Source organism: Lepisosteus platostomus, chromosome 12 (genome assembly GCF_059453375.1).
Source record: "Lepisosteus platostomus isolate fLepPlt1 chromosome 12, fLepPlt1.hap1, whole genome shotgun sequence".
In the NCBI taxonomy this organism is placed as follows: domain Eukaryota; kingdom Metazoa; phylum Chordata; class Actinopteri; order Semionotiformes; family Lepisosteidae; genus Lepisosteus; species Lepisosteus platostomus.
The window spans coordinates 31,197,272-31,214,915 of NC_142622.1; the positions used below are offsets into that span (position 1 = coordinate 31,197,272).

The 17,644-nt window shown below is 34.5% G+C and overlaps 1 protein-coding gene across 1 annotated transcript in view; it reads right to left on the reverse strand.

Annotated features, from left to right (window-relative positions):
* tbc1d5 (TBC1 domain family, member 5) overlaps nucleotides 1-17,644 on the reverse strand; it is a 234,540-nt gene that overhangs the window by 79,034 nt on the left and 137,862 nt on the right. The window contains exons 6-12 of the mRNA XM_088601617.1: nucleotides 10,561-10,650; nucleotides 10,402-10,476; nucleotides 8,210-8,277; nucleotides 5,145-5,247; nucleotides 4,290-4,378; nucleotides 3,892-3,942; nucleotides 774-843 (exon numbers count right to left, since the gene is read on the reverse strand). Coding sequence (XP_088457743.1) covers nucleotides 774-843; nucleotides 3,892-3,942; nucleotides 4,290-4,378; nucleotides 5,145-5,247; nucleotides 8,210-8,277; nucleotides 10,402-10,476; nucleotides 10,561-10,650 — 546 coding nt within the window. The remainder of the gene's footprint in view (nucleotides 1-773; nucleotides 844-3,891; nucleotides 3,943-4,289; nucleotides 4,379-5,144; nucleotides 5,248-8,209; nucleotides 8,278-10,401; nucleotides 10,477-10,560; nucleotides 10,651-17,644) is intronic.

Sequence of the window (17,644 nt, forward strand, 5' to 3'; positions counted from 1 at the left end):
AAGCAAGGAAGTTTTTATGCCCCGTTGAAGTAAAACAAAATGCCTGACAAAGTATGGCTTGGACAGATTCCAAGTGCTTGTACAAATGTGCTAAAGAAATTATACTTTGAGTATACAGCTTGTCCAAAGTCATCCATTATTAATACTATTAGTAATATCTTCAGTAAAGGCTTTGATGCATAAATATTTCTGATAAAGGTAGGTTGTGTACTTCTGTCCAACTGAGCAATCTTGCTTTCATAATATATACCAACATTTTAATGACTGATGATTAACATGCTGTAATACACAGTTCCAAATTAAAGGCTCAAATGCTGTACATGAGAGGTTAAGCTCCCCCTGGCGGTTTTACAAGGCGACGCCGGATAGTTAGTCACGTGACACACGTGACACACGTGATACCGCGTGATACTGCGTGATACTGTGACACGCCCACCGGGGTATGCCGCGAAATACCTCACCCATTTTGAATGGCTGCATCTGTATAATGTGACCAGTGATGAAGAATTTTCAGTTCCATCTTGGGAACTTCGGAATATTTGGGAATTGAATAATAAAGTGAAGGCCTAATGTTTCTTTGGATATATAACCCTAAGTAATAAAAATAAGCTTAGTTATTAGATTAACAGAAATTTGTAATCTCAGCTAAAGGAAATAAAAAGATGACAACCCAAGTATCAAGGAAAGAAACCGCATGATAATGTTCTCTTCTGTTAATAGATATAATTTGCTGAGGAGGAAGGAAATTTGCCATTTTGACAGTTAAAACGTACCTTTCGAACCTGACGTTCGAAGGTTGAAAACCACGGTTCAGCTGTTTCCATAAGCTGTGAGAACATAGCACTGAGGATATAAAAAAAAACTTTTGTTATGATGCAGCATTGCATCAAGACATTTAGTTTTACATCTATTATCTTCTAAGTCTTTCATGACATACTACTCCAATAGAGTCACTGAAGAAAAGCATGAGAGGGCCGTTGAGTGGGTCTATAAATGGAAGAAGTGACTGACTCACTATGAGAAACCAAAGCTGACCAAACAAAGAGTACAATTCATGCCTACCTCAAAAGTATCATGTGAAATTAAGCTTTGACTATAAAGATTTGAAATAATATTTTTGATTATGATGTTTTTTTTCTCTAAAAATCATTCCTCATCAAAATAAATCTGTTCCAATACAAAGACTTAACAGTCTGTGAACAACACTAAAATGAGTTGAACTGGGTTAAATAAATCATTAAGAATGTTAATGATCATGCATTATACAAACTGAATTAAGAATTTACCACTTTTCATTTAATAATAAATACTTTTTGAACAATATGTAAAAAAATAAAACAGGATGAAAATACTTTGGTGTAAGATTTCACTAGAAATGCCAAACTGCACAACAAACAGGATCATAGTTATTGAATGTTAATCACTGTTGTTTCTGCCATCAATGATAAATTACAGAATTATTAAATAAGGGATTGGATATAAACACATCTTTATAGCAAATTCCAGCGACTGGAGTGACATGAACTGCAACATAATAACAAACTGTATATTTTAAGATCTTGGTTTGAAATTGAAGATGTTTGTCCACAACAGTAGGCAAAGTTTAGGAAAACGAACAGTGGAATACAGTGCCTTGCAAAAGTATTCACCCCCTTGGGCTTTTCAAATTTTATTGTGTTACAGCATGGAACCATGATGTATTTAACTGAGAATTTTTGCTACTCATCAACACAAAGTACTCTATAATGTCAAAGTGAAAACAAAATCCAGACATTTTACTAAATTAATTACCAATTGAAACAGAAAATAATTGAATGCATAAGTATTCACCCTCCTCTCCAGAGTTAATACTTGATAGGACCACCTTTGGCAGCAATTACAGCTGTGAGTCTCTTTGGGTAGGTCTCTATCAGCATTGCACATCTTGGCACTGGAATTTTTTTACCATTCTTCTTGGCAAAATTGCTCAAACTCCATCAAGATGGATGTGGACCATTTGTGAACAGCAATTTTTAAGTCATTCCACACATGCTCAATTGGATTGAGGTCTGGGCTTTGACAGGGCCACTCCAGGACATTAACCTTTTTGGTTTTAAGCCACTCCAGTGTGGCTATGGCTGTATGTTTTGGATCATTAGCCTGTTGGAAGGTCTTACAAGTCCCAGTGCTCTTGCGAATTGCAGCATGTTTTCCTCCAGGATTTTTCTGTATTTAGCTTCATCCATTTTTCCTTCTATCTTTATGAGTTTTTCAGTCCCTGCTGAGTATCCTCAAAGCATGATGCTGCCACCACCAGTTCTGGGCAGATTCACAGTTGTTCCATATTTTCTCACCTTTTTAATGATGGACTTCACTGTGCATCGAGGTATATTCAATGCCTTGGAACTTTTCTTTTATCCTTGCCCTAATTGGTATTTTTCAAGAACCTTGTCTCGGATCTGCTTGGAATGTTCCTTGGTCTTCATGGTGTAGTGTTTCCTTGTAAATGCACTAAGTGGGGAAGCTCCCAGACAAACATGTATTTATTCTGAAATCATGTGAAACACCTCAATTTATGCGACTTGGAGAACAGAGTTGGTTACTTCAGGGGTAATTAAGGTGTGTCAAAGCAAAGGGGTAAATTTGTATGCATTCTATTATTTTCTGTTTTTTATTTGTAAAATAATTTATTAAAATGTCTGGATTTTTTTTCCCATTTTGACATTATAGAGTACTTTGTGTTGATGAGTGGGAAAATTTTCAGTTAAATATATCATGCTTCCAACACAATAAATTGTAAAAGCATTCAAGGGGGGTGAATACTTTTGCAAGGCACCATGGTTATACCTGAAATGTTATGGTTAGCTTGATGGACGAATATGATGAATTGCCATTAAATTAGAACTGCAGGTAGTTCACAATTTTGAAATGAACAGTAGACTCACGTTTTACGCTGTAGTTACAGTAGGTTCGTAACATAGCGCATATACTGTACCCCATATTGCGTTTAATCAGAACACGCCCCTTGGACCCTCCTATTCCCCTCCCTTAAACAAGTAAAATCAAGTGTAAGTGTATTATATGTAGTTTAAAGTATTATAAAAACAGTAATATAGCAAATACAGAGCTGTACAGTATACATAATTGATCAAATCAAATTAATAATAAAATGAAGGAAAAACAGCTGGTGCGTAGCTCTCATTGCTGTCATGTCTCTGAATCAAAGATACATTCGAGACATACATACAAACTAATCACTGTTATCCAACCCTTTAACTTTAAAAAAAAAAAATTCTCAGTTTTTAACTCCTAATCAAGCACTTTTCTTTGCTTGCCTTTCTCCTTCGCATTTGTTTTGTTTCCCCTTCGTATTTGTTTTCAGTTTATAAGCCATATTGAGTGTGATGCTGCACAAGAAAGAAAGCACCGATAAAAGAAGAACCGGCGTGCTATAAGCTCTGTAACTAGTTCCCATAGCATAGCTCTGGTACAGTATGTGCCACACCAGATTTGAATTTGTGAAATTTCCTGCATTATCTGATTTTTTCATTTATTTTTTCGTTGCCGACCGTGTACTGTATACACGAAATTGTGTAAAAATATTTTGTGTAAAATGCAAAATCTACTGTAATTCATTTTCTACTGTGTAACAAAATGAAAAATCTTTTAGACATTTACTTTCTATAAATAATGCCTCTCATAAAAAGTATGGGTTATAAAAGCTAATATTTTTTTTTAGGTTTATGTAGACACAAATCAGCTAACATTTTATACAGCAGATCCAAAATATTATTGAAACTATGGAGAAAAACAAGATGCAGGTGTTAACCACTATCACATATCCAAGTAGTAAGCATGGAAACCTAACATTCATTAAAAGAAGTCTCTTCGTTTTTGTTGTATTGTACTTACTAGGCATCATGTTCATGAAATGCAGGGTTTAGTAGCGATTTCATTTCTTCACTGTAAAATAAAACCATTACTGTATTAGAAGGTTCTATCTTTGCATAACCTATAATAAATGTTAGAGCATCTCATTATTAGAACCACATTATGAAAGAAAAGAATGAATACATCAGATTTTCCAACAAGCCATATTCATTTTAATTGAATGTAAAATTTACATTCATTTTTTTAATATTCAGGATATTAAAGATAAAACTACAAAACACTCTTCATCTAATTTATACTAAACGTAGGCATTCACAAAAATAAAAAAAACATATCTATTTTAACTACTCATCTTAAACAATAAATAGAAATAGTCATATTTAAACAAAAGAAAGACAAAATCAGTCAAAAGAACTTGCCTTGGGTATGCAGTTTCACTGGCATGTTGGAAAGCTTGGTGGTCACAATGCAAAATGAAGACAATGGGAGCCAGCAGTTCATGCATGCCCTAGCAAGGATTTAGATAAGACTAATTAAATACAATAATGAATGCTTCTGTCACTTACACTATAAAACCACACTTTCCTACTTAAAACAAAGCCAATTATCCTACATTAATGCCAAGACCTCTGTTTAATGGCAAACCAAAAGTTAACCTCTGTTTAATGGCAAACTAAAAGTTAAACAAAGGAAAGAAGACTCTGGGAAGGATGTGTTTAACTGCTCCATAGAATGAGTTTTAATTTTCCAAAGACAGATTCCTGCACCTTTAAATGGGTAAAGCTGGACTTTACCGAATGAAAGGCCTTCTTGCACTGTTCTTATAAATTAAAATTTAAGCCACATGAAAACATAAAACTGCAATTTCAGCGACACCCAAATGCTTTTAATATCAAAAATGTTTTTTTAAATTAAAAGTAACAAAGGATGTCCGATATTTATTTAGCTACTGTATAAACTGAAGGTAAAAGCAATTAAATATTTAATTTTAAATGACTACTTTGATCTTGAAAATATAAATGTATCTCAAAGTAACCTCTGTTAAATTACATTATGTGTCAGTTATTACTGATAATTATAAATAGGTGTGTTTTCTACAAAAGCTTGTTTTTACAATAATTTCACAAAAAGAAATCAGACAAAAGAAATATCAAAAGTATACACATTTAAATCAGCTGAAAGCTGGAATCATTCCTTTTTTCTTTTCATATATGTCAAATCTAAAAAAATGCACTAATTTCATAATTAATAGTGTTACAGTAACATTTCATTACCTGCTTATATAACAATTGTTCATTTTCACGGGCATAACAGAACAAAATGTCTGTAAGCATGTTTCTTACAGCATCCTGCTGGAAATACTGCATTTCAGGAAACCTTTAACACAAAACAAGCAAAAGAAATCCAATTATTACAGGATGTCTAATACTTGTTAAAAATATTAAAGTCAATTTCTGGTTCATCTATATTTCCAGAGACATACAGTATGAACCAGATTAAAATGAAGATCTCCTGATATGAAACTTCATACAGAACAGTGAGCAAACTGTGAGCAAAGCAATAGCAGGTAACATAGTGTAAGAAAGCCTACAGTATAAACCCATAAGTGTGAAGCAGAAAAGTACACTGCTCTGGTTTCAGGGATATTCTAAAACAGACAGTGGACCATCTGCATGTCCTTTTAAATTTCTTAAATCCACTGCATGCATACAAGTGCTGTTGTTTCTGTTTAAATTATTGTATGTTATCATAAATCACAAATCCAGCAAACGTTCAGACTGTCGGGAGCATGAACAGCACACACTGGCAAAACAGCCCAGGGACTCAGAGAGGTGCATCTCTTGTACAGTATATGCAGTATAGTATGTCTATGTACAATACAGGACATCCCCCAGTCATGTCCCATATCATTCATCTCTCATAGGCCTCTCAATTGACTACTTTGAGCTGCAGCACTTCACTAATACGGTACACGATCCAACCACAAACAAGAACACACAAACGTATGGTGCACATATTACACAATTAAAAAACAAAAACAAAGCTGCTGAAAAATATAAATGATACAAACTGCTACTTTACATCTTTGACACAAATACTGTATCTCACAAATACAGAAAACACTTTTTTATTTTTTATTACTCAAAATGCCACATATCAAAGCAGTTATTTTTTCCATATTTTTTATTCTGTACTTTGTACTATTTAATTGCTGTTTATAACAGAAATATGTTTAATTAGATTTTTCATTGTGTATATTCAAAGTTTATGAAAAAAAATCAACAAAATTCAAAAAAGAAAAATAAGTGTAGCAGCAAACTACAAATGTAATAACATCACAGGTATTATTGACATTTTCCAAAAATAAATTAAAGGGAAAATGTAAGAAAATACAAGTAAATTGAAAACTTGTTAATGAGATGTTATTATTTTAAGAGTTGTAGTGCTATTAGCAAATATTTTGGTTCTTCAACTTAGATAAACAAAACCTGAACGTTTGTTCCGTAAAAGCAATTAATGCCATGACAGCATAACAGAACGTAATTTAAAATTAAATACAAATGTGTTCAATCTTTATCAACAGGAAACCAAGTTAAAATCAATGGTGCTGTAAGGCTAAGGTTAAAAGTGAACATAAAAATATTCTCTTGACTGTACTTATAAAAAGAATACTGTATTTATAATTTGGTTTCCCTCTTCATTAATGAAATGGAATCAAACCTCTTAACCCAGAGTAGAAAATGTATTCAGATTTTACTTGGCCTTTTTAATATGTACCAAAAAACTGAAATCACATGAGGAACCTAGAGGTAAATCTAAATGTATTCTGCATGTTTTTAAAAAATATTTTCTATTATATATTTTTTGCCTCACTATCAATATACGTCAGGCATTTAAAATTTAATTTAATTGTTTTTAAGGAAATATACAGGTAGTGGACAAAAAAAAAGAACCAATGTAAAGAGGCTTAACAGGGAATGGGCTCATCACATACAATGAGTATGGCCTGTACGTGCCGTGGTAAAAGCGTCTGAATTCTGATGGTTTTGCAGTAAGGTTGTAGCATCATTCTTCCATCATTGTAGCATCATTCTTCCAAGAGAACGGCACTCAGCTCATGCTTCATTGATGGAAACAGTTTCAGAATATCCCCTAAACATTTTATTTGGTTCACATATGGTCTGCCTGAGAAAGCCATGATGCATAGATATAGATATGACCAACATAATGCTGATCAAACATGTGCTCTCTGAAAAGAGGTACTGTCATTTGGAAGATGCCATTCCAGGCATAAAAAGAAACTCTGCTATATTTGTTGAAGACTATCACTCAATACATCACATAGTGATTACCACTGCAGTGATTTCCACACCATGAAAATGTGCCTAAAGAGTACAGAAAAATTAAGAACCCTTCTCTATTGGAATCAAGCACCAGTGCAGTAGAGTTCTTTAGATTGGCGCCACATGTGCAATCTTAAATTTGTCAAGAACATGGTAAAGGATGACTCATCAAACCATATTACATTTCTCCACTTCTCTGTAGTCCTTCACCTGTGCTCTTGGCACCACTGCACTTGCAAATGTGCATTGCCAGGCATGATGAGACATTTTGTGTGCTGCAACCTGACTATGGTATCCCACTCTGTGAAACTCTTGATAAAATGTTTTTGATAAAACTGGCAGCTTGTGTCACAGGTTGAAATTTGCTGTCTATTGAACTGCAGTTGCTGACCTGTTTTTAATTGGACTTTGAATTAATGCACTGATATTATGATCCTGTTCTCATTCACCCACTTTTGCCCTTTGCTGATGATATTTTTTCCATGTGGTTTCATGCTGACATCACCTTAGACACAGCTGCTCGTGTTAAGCGGTCTTGGTGACTGAAGCTCCTCCCAGATGTGTCCCAACAACCACCTCTCATTGAAGTCAATCAAGGAAATTGAGCTCATTCTTGCAGTCATGTATAATTATAGGCAACCAGGTCTGTCCAGCATTTTTCATGAGCAACACCTATATGGAAGTCCTTCCTTCCAATATACTACCCATCCTGCATTTACACTGGTGCTCAGATTTTAGTCCACTACATACTGTATATACATTTTTCTTCTTCTGTACATTAAATTTTAGTCATTAATTAAACTGGATTTTTAAGAATCTTACAACAACACACAACAATAATCAAAAAGCTTATAGATGATAAACTAATTTTCTCACTTAATGGACTTAGGTACATAACATTGTACTTACTGCAAATTTATTTTTTTTAAATACTCCTACACAATTTATCTCAGGTCAAGGTAACTGCAGTAGCAACACTGTAATTTTGCACTTACGTTCTCATAACATCTTGTTGAATCATTCCTCTTAGTTCTTTATCTTGGAAAAATTTGTTCCAAAGGCTCTGAAATGTTTTAATGAAGAAATTGAAACAATAAAAATATTAAATCTTTCATTTTTATTACTTACACAAGCAACAACACTGCACAGAAAATGCTAACTACGAATGTATAAATAAGATATTTACTTCATACTTAAATAAAATAATACTTCATACTTGAAATAACAGGTTTTACACTAAAACAATATTTTACTTTGGCTTCTACCAAAGCCACAATAGAGAATCAATCTAAATTAGACGTGAAAGTATTAAAAAATAGTTACTTTCTATTAAAATGTGAAAAATTACTTTCTTAAATATGGAACTGTTAATATACTGGATCCTATACGCATTTTGATACCATTTGTTCAAGTACTTGTTGAATCCACTACCTATAGCAAGTAATGAACATGATGTAAAAGAATGAAATGAAGCAACACATTTTCTTCACAAAATAATTAATTATGCAGTTCAAGTCAATTAACCTGTACATTGTAATGAGAGGCTGTGGCATGCCTGCAAATAATGGTTAGAAGTTCACATTCCCTTTTCTCCACTGTACCTCCCTAATATGAAATGACAAAGAGCACAGGTACAAGTGTAATACGAAATGCATGTTCCCATGATTGCACTGCAAAAAGTAATGTGTGAATACATAAAATGCACAAACATACATCAGATCTAATCAGAATGCAATGAATATGGTCTTGGGAATGATACTGACAGAAATAGTACAACAAAGTTGCTAGCGAACTGCATTCACCAGAACTATTCACCATTCACCAGAACTATTCAAGAGGTGACATTAGCTAAAGGATGTATTCATAAGCAACCCAAACGTAACCAACCACATGTAATGTCCCAACATCAAGATTGCCGAAAGGGATTGTTTCTGTACAATAATATCCATGACTGATTTAACTTGGATATTATAGAAGAACCTAACCTAATTACAGCTGTCCCTATAAGAGCAACATCATAACTTAGCATCAAGCCCGTTAATGATTTCTGCACCCAATCAAGAGAATGAGATATATAACAGACAGGAGGAGGCAGCAAGCTTGTGAAAAGTTGCAGAAGTTACCGTTTTGCTAAGGGGACCCTATGTTGCTAATGTCACCATATCCCTGCAGTTTCTAGCCAAATGAGTCGATTTTGTACTATTTTTTGGCAATTTGGGTAGTGATATGACTCAGCGTCAAAGTAATGACATGTGGATCATATTGTTCAACCTGCATCCCTAGCAAAGTTCTTTACAGGTAAGAGCAAAGTGGCACTGGAAGTCCAAGGGGTGGCAATTCCTGAGAAATTCCATTTCCATTTCATTTAATTAAAATAAAACAAACGGATACAGTGTGAAAAAACACCAAGCATTGGAATCTGTATAATAAAACTTTATTACTACATCTGCAGTAGATCAATCATGTGAGTTGACAACTTTAGGAGTCTAGTGTTACCACTATCAACATCAATGCACTGCACTAAAAGGTGTGCTCCACCCTCTGTTACTGCAAAACCAAAGTTAATGTAATTCCGTAAACTTTTGGCAAAGCAATGTGTGGCAATTTCCATCCTACTTGTGTCTGGGAACCATAATGTACTGCTACAGTGTATTAACCCAATCAAACATCTAAGGAAATGGGCGGATAAATGCAGACTTCAACATCTACCATCAAGTAATGTTGCCAAACAAAACAGAACATTTTTTTGTCAGAAACAATAATGATGAAACAATATCATAACTCGTGAATTAGTGGGATCTAGGTTTGCTCTGAATTGTTTCATTATACATTGGGCAGATACAAATGCAGTGTCATTACACTGGCTGAAACAATAATTTATAATCCTTACACTTTCTAAATTGTTAAGAAATTTTGAATTGTTGTGAGAAAAGTAGATGATTTAAGAAGACACAGGTCTAAATGTCTTGATGCATATGTTTTCATGACAAATACAGTATGATTTAATTAAAATCATATTCTAAAAACCTTCTTACATTCACTGTTTTCAACTTTTACACCTTTATTAGAAATGCATATTCCTTCACAGAAGAAAACATCCTTTTTTAATTTTCTTTAAGACTATCCTGATGCAAAAAACAACTGTAAGTAAGTTAAAACCACAAACCACAAGAGATTTCATACTCACCCCCTCATCCTGAGACAGCGGATTATTTACAACCAAGTCTTGCTGTCCAGCAGCTTTTCGTGGATTGGTTATGTGCTAGCATAAGATAAAGGCAATCAGTTATTATTGTGCAATAAAAATAACGAGTAAATACTACCTTTCTTGTCGTTTCATACTTACTGTCTCTTTAATTTTTTCATACTGTGCTCTTAGCTCCTTTGTCTTGTTAATCCATTGACTTTTGTCTTCAGGAAGAACATCGAGATAAAGCTGTCAACAATAAAATAAAAATCAAATTCTCTACACATATGAACACAACAGCTGGTTTGAAATTCACTGGTAATGTCTGGTTCTAAAACATATTCTTCCTGAAAGCTTTTTTAAAATGGTTCCCAGAAATTTTGTACCTTTTGTTGCAACAATTTCTATAGAATGTTAATTGGCTAAATTTACCCTGTCCACATACAAAGAACTAATAATTGTGGGCTGTTTTTATTAACATTCTATGAAGTGCAGTACTCTATTTCCCAAAACTAAAGAATGCAACAAACATCCTCATACCTCTCCATTTCGTGACTACATACTTTGTAAACCAACATTTATGTCCTGCTTAGACACTTTAGTGTTCTATCATTATAGATGTACAGGTCCACCAATTCAGAATGTGCGAGGGATAGTGCAGTAGTTCCTAGTTCAGCGGCTGCGCGAAACTGCGGTAGACTGTGGGAGACCACAGCATTTTAGAAAATTTCCAGAATATGACTACAGTTCTTTGTAAAACCAACAGGTGGAGTTGTAAAAGCCTAACGGCACATGTGGTGCTTTTCGGCTATCACCAGAAAACGCCTAGTTTCGAATCCCGGTCAGTGCTGAGGGATAATGTTTTTCTAATTATAGAATTTAAGCTGTACACACTTTAGACTTTTGTTAATTTTAATAACAAAATTACTGTTATTATACTGTAGCCTGTGAACACGATGTGCCCTTTTCAGGTTTACAATCACATTATGAAAATCCAAATTTAGGTAGCAGAAAACAAAAACAGTACTGTAATGTAATACTTTATATACAGTGATCGCACAGTAGATGATGGTGATAGCTAAATATGAAAACATACACAACAGTATTCTACCCTCTTCATAAATATTTTATGCATCAAAGTCTTTAACATGGTGACTTACAATGGGTTATGGTTTTAACTTGCTTATTCTGACATTATAAAGTTTATATACTGTACTTCATATGAAGTTATTGTATAATGTTTTATCCTTTTCTAAGAATACGTACAGTAGTAAGAACACCACTTGCTGTCATTGTAAAAAAATGTTGTTCTGATTTAATACCACTTGATAGTAATATTAATATGGAATCGTGTAATTAAGTAGCTAAAATATCACAAGTGTTTGTTTTGGAAACATTTTGACATTAGTTTTTTTTTTTAAACTTTTATAGTCCTTATAGTGGTAATGGGCAATGGACTGAAATGTAGCACGCTGCACCCAGGCAGTTCCAAGCCTTTGTTTCTCACATAGCAGAATACATATAAATACTCCAGAATTATAGCTTATTGTGAACACAATGTGTCTCTTTCTGGTTTACATCCGAATTGAGAAAATCTATATTTTGTCTTAATCTAAATTTCAGCAGCCAGTAATCAGTCAAAAGTTTATCTTTAAATTCAAAACTTTAAACCGTATATTGCACAGTAAAACTGTGCAGTTCAAAGACTTACTCTGGGAGGTTGTTTCTGGCAAAATTTGCTCCGACATGAGTGTGTACAGATGCAGCCATTCAAAGTGCCTGGTACAGACACGTACCGGAGGTAATTGGCTACAGTGTCGCGCATTGTGACGCACGATGATGCGCGGTACCGCGGTACGTGATTGGTTGACCGACAGGGGCACTCGTGGTCAGTTGGTCTGTCGTAGAAAGATTTACATTAAACGTCTTTACTGTGCCCATTGTAGTATTGAATATTTATATGGAATTTTACCACTGAAGGGAAATCTTAGTAGCTGAGCATAAAAAGAATAGGAGCATACTGTAACGCGTGTGAAGGCCATAAATGATATTAATTTTGTAACATAAACATACAGTATATGGCCGGTCTCGGTACTTTAAAGAAAAAATACACACCAGTATTCCATTTCTCCCTAAACATTTTAAGCATCGAAGTCTTTAACTAACGAGATACCGGAGTCAACAAGCATACTTTTAGAATTTGATTAAAAGGGAATATAATATGGAATCGCGTATCTAAATAAATTAATAACGATATAATTATATTCATGTACCGCAACACAAGAATAGTACACACTGTACATTGTCTGTTGATAATGTTTCTGTAGTGCTTTTTCAGCACCATGACTTTTTTTTAACAAACATTTCTTTGAAAAAATGAAACGTTTCCCTTGGTCAGAGATTAAATAAAACCTCACTCGCACCAATTTATATTTCTAAATATCACAACATGATCGAATTTAAGTCATTTTAATAACAATGAATAGTCACCTAGGCGTTACAATATAAACGCGTTTGCGTTTTGATTTAAATCGCAAACGTGGGTTTAAATATATGTGTTTTTTGATTCACAATCAGACAAATGCAACATAAATTGATATCTTTGTCTTCTAAGTATCTTAATAAACTTTTAGCATAGCTTTCTCCCCGTTTAGATTTATTTTTCTTGGGACCTTGGGATTAAACGTGGAAAGATTAGATTGTAATCGTTTTTATTTTTTAAATACATTGCGGAGTTAAAGCAAGTTAAAGCCTTGATTTTATATATCACCTTTAAAAGTGGAATCTCAAAGCAAAGTAAATACCCAACACTGATTGTACCCCTCTGTCATGCTAATAAAGCACCTTGAATTGAATTGAATTGAGGGGGGGCGGGCGAGAGAGCCAGGACAGACAGGCAAATAAGATACACTCCACTGACATTCACAATAGCGACATATCATAAAACGTTTGCACATATAGTTAAGTTATTACTTGGTTTTCAAAGTGCAATGAAATACAATATTGTTGTTGTTGCTGTTATTGTTGTTTTTATCCTGTAAAGCATTTTGAGAAGCCACCTTTAAAGGCAATATATAAAAGCGCTGAATCTTATGGAATGTGTTCCGCCGGGGATTCAAAAAAATTATTTTTTTTAATCGCGTATCTAAGGAAAATTGCAGTATAACTTTGTTCATGCACAAACAGTGGCATGTTACATTATAATGTGGGTGTCTCCTCTTGCCAGAAAGCTCTAAATTGCATTTTGAGTGCAGTTTTTGACTTTTTCTAAATTGCAACCCATAAATAAAGCTGATAAAGCTTAGACTAACTGTATTCTAAACTGTATTACAACAGCACATTGGACAATGCAACGTAAATTGCAAAAATGCACTTGGAATCTGTCCAAGCCCTCCTACGAAAATTATTTAAACTGCGACACTGATCATTCATCTCTAAATAAACTTTATTTTATATAGCGTTTTAAGCGAATAGGTAATTAGATTGCTCATAAACCTAATCTCTTTTTCTACATAAACACAGCGTGATTGCTCTCTGAAAATGCTTTTCCTTTATATTTAGGCTCATATTTCAACTATAGATCGTATTATTATAAACTTTCTTGGAAAAATGTATTTTATGTAAACCATGTTTGCTATTAATTCATTTAGGGCTAAAATACGTTCATTGTCTTCCAATCGAGTCGAGTTGACATTGGAACCTTGCCACTCCCGGACTGTTACACCAATGCATTAGCATGTTAAAGCGATTTCATTGAGGAGCCCAGCTACCAGTTAACACTGTACTTCCTACTTTGAAAATACCTGTGAAACCGGTTTAATTCGTCACAGCCAGCACTCCTGCAGAGAGGGGGTTGTACTCGTAAAGTAGAAGCAGGCGAGATTTCCAGCGAAAGACACCTCCCCCCCCCACCTCAAAAACCCAGTAAGTACAGTACTAGTTAAGAAAGGCGACGCTCCTAAATGAAATCGCTTTAACATGCTAATACGTTGGTGTAACAGTCCGGGCGTGGCAAGCTTCTTATTTCAACCCGACCACGGCGAAAGGAACCCTTCTTTCATTTGAAGACCATGAACATACTTTAGCCCTGAATGAATTAATAGCAAACATGGTTTACATAAAAGCCCTTTTAGCCTTTGTCACTAATGAAACAAAGGTCACTAGCCTTTGTCACCACTACATGTTCTGGCTGTTTGTGAATTATCGTTGTTGAGTATGGAGTGTTGAGGTATTGATTTTGTGTAATGCTTTATGTTGAAAATTGAGGTGGATTTTGTTTATGATAAACAGGATAAACTGGGATGGGAGGAGGGTTTAGTTTTGCATAAGGGGCGGGATTATGATAATTGGAGGAATTTGCGAGTATAATGGTTTGATATATTTGATTTTGTATTGTGGTCATTATCTATGTTTTTGGTTGGTATTATGTTTATATGGTTGTTTTTGTTGGTTGGTTGTTATTAATAATACGATCTATAGTTGAAATCTGAGCCTAAATAAAAAGAAAAAGCAAGTGATTAGGTTTATGAGCAATCTAATTACGTTTAAAACGCTATATAAAATAAAGTTTATTATTAATTTGCTGGACAGAGCGGTGAACATTATTATGCATAAGACAAAGATAACGATCCTGATCAGTTTAGAAATCTGTGTACGCTGTAAGGTTTTTACTTCTTAAACTTTTAAAATACACGTTTCGAATAGAAAGAAATCCTCTTCCTGGTACAGTCGCATGAAGAGAGTGGCGAAACAGCCCTACACAGCCCTGTCGCAGTACACAAATATAATCATATCGTTATTAAATTCTTTAGATACGCGATTCCATATTATATTAGCAGAAAAGCTTAAAACTACAATTTTTTCACACGCTGTTTCACATGTTAGTTAAATTTAATTTATTTATATATTATATATTTATATCTCTGACCAAGGGAAACGTCTCATTTTTTCAAAGAAATGTTTGTTTGTTGATTGTTATCAAAAATGACTTAGAATCGATCATGTTGTGATATTTTGAAATATAAAAGTCAATTGATTGTCCATAATATCGCTATTCTATTTTTTCGAAGAAATGTTTGTTAAAAGAAAAGTCCAGCACCAGCTGGATTTGAACACACAGACCGTGAGTTGGTAGTCGGGCACGTAGACCAGTAGGCTACAAGGGAAGTGTCATGAAGAGGGAGGTGAAACAGCCCTACACAGCCCTGTCGCAGTACACGAATATAATCATATCGTTATTAAATTCTTTAGATACGCGATTCCATATTATATTCCCTATTAATCAAATTCTAAAAGTATGCTTGTTGACTCCGGTATCTCTTTAGTTAAAGACTTCGATGCTTAAAATGTTTAGGGAGAAATGGAATACTGGTGTGTATTTTTTACTTTAAAGTACCAAGACCAGCCATATACTGTATGTTTAAGTTCCAAAATTAATATCGTTTATGGCCTTCACACGCGTTGCAGTATGCTCCTATTCTTTTTATGCTCAGGCAGTAAGATTTCCCTTCAGTGGTAAAATTCCATATAAATATTAAATACTACAACGGGCACAGTAAAGACGTTTACTGTAAATCTTTCTACGACAGACCAACAGACCACGAGTGCCCGTCGGTCAACCAATCACGTACCCCGGTACCCCGCGTCATCTTGCGTCATGATGCGCGACGCCGTAGCCAATTACCTCCGGTACGTGTCTGTACCCCACACTTTGAATGGCTGCATCTGTAGGTGTTCGAACAGTTCCATGAAATAAACTTCAGTAGTCAGGCAGACAGATTTTAAATTCCTCATGCAAAATCCGCTCTTTAAGGTTTGTCAAAATCAGTTTCTTTGCAATCAGTACATGACTTCCCAAAATATACTGTACCTGTTTCTCTCATCCAAACAAATGTTTGATTTTTTTAATATATAATATTATAATATTGATATATATAGTATGTAATATTTTTCTTGATACAAATTTAAAGTTAAATGACTCGTTGCTGAAACAAATATAGACTCGTTGTGTACAAAATATAGATGTTCTAAACCAGTGAAAGAGGCACATCGTATTTGCAACAAGCTTTAATAGCAAACTGTTTCTACGCATGCGGCTATGTAAGAAATATAACCAAAAGAATCGCTCTAAAGGTTAAATGCCAAGCTGAAAAGATGAGACCCGACGTGTCTGCTCTGTAACTCTTCAGTTTACAGTTCGTCATTCATTAGTAATATTATTAATAATATCTTCCGTATCGCATTAACATTGGAATGTTCTTACAAGTGTCCAAAAAACTATACACAACATGTCTTCTCTACAACTCTTCAGTTTACAGAAAAATTCCCCCAGAGCCACACAACATTGTCCATGCCCTTCTTGTGTCTAATTACCCCCCCAAAAAAAGGAAACACTGCATTGGTTGTTCAAATACAAAATCAAATCAGTCAGGATTTCGAAGTTTAATAAGGGAGAGTTTATTCTTGTCTGTGTAACAAGAACATTGGCATCTAGACAGTATACATTAGTAAACAACAGCCATTCGCTCACTTAAAGGTGCAACTCTTCTGTCTTTATGTTACGGTGCGGTTTCAACATATTGATAAGCTGTTGTCCGCTTCCTGGCAATTGTAAAAACCCTTCTTCCCTCCTTTGTTTAACATGAAGAATTTCATAAAGAAATCCTTAATCATAAAACCATCACTTACAGTAATTCATCCAGATATACAGATGCAGCCATTCAAAATGCGCGGGCGATACCGCATTATTTTCCGGTGCGCTTTACGCAGTCTACCACGAGTTACCGGTAAATACCGCTAGTTACCGTAAATTCTCCTATAATACCGCAAGCAAAATAATAGTATCCGGAATTTCTGCAAGGTGGAGCTAATAAAGCTCAACCTCTCATGTTTGAGCTGTCGCCATCAAAGTCTTTAACGAAGATATTACTAATAGTATTAATAATGAATGACCTTGGACAAGCTGTAAACTCAAAGTATTGCCCTGGTCCACATTCTTTTTTTCATTGACCGTCTTTGTAAAAGTAACACCACAGCATTTCACAATCACGCATTTGTTTCCAATCATGCAAAGTACAGTAATTTTTGAGAATCGATTCACCATGCCTTTCACATGCTCATAAAAGAGATTGATTTAGGAACATAAACATATTACCGTATGCAAACTGTACTGTATACAGTATGTATATGTATATTTAATGTCTTAACTGTGCCCGTTTAAGTATTGAATATTTATATGGAATTT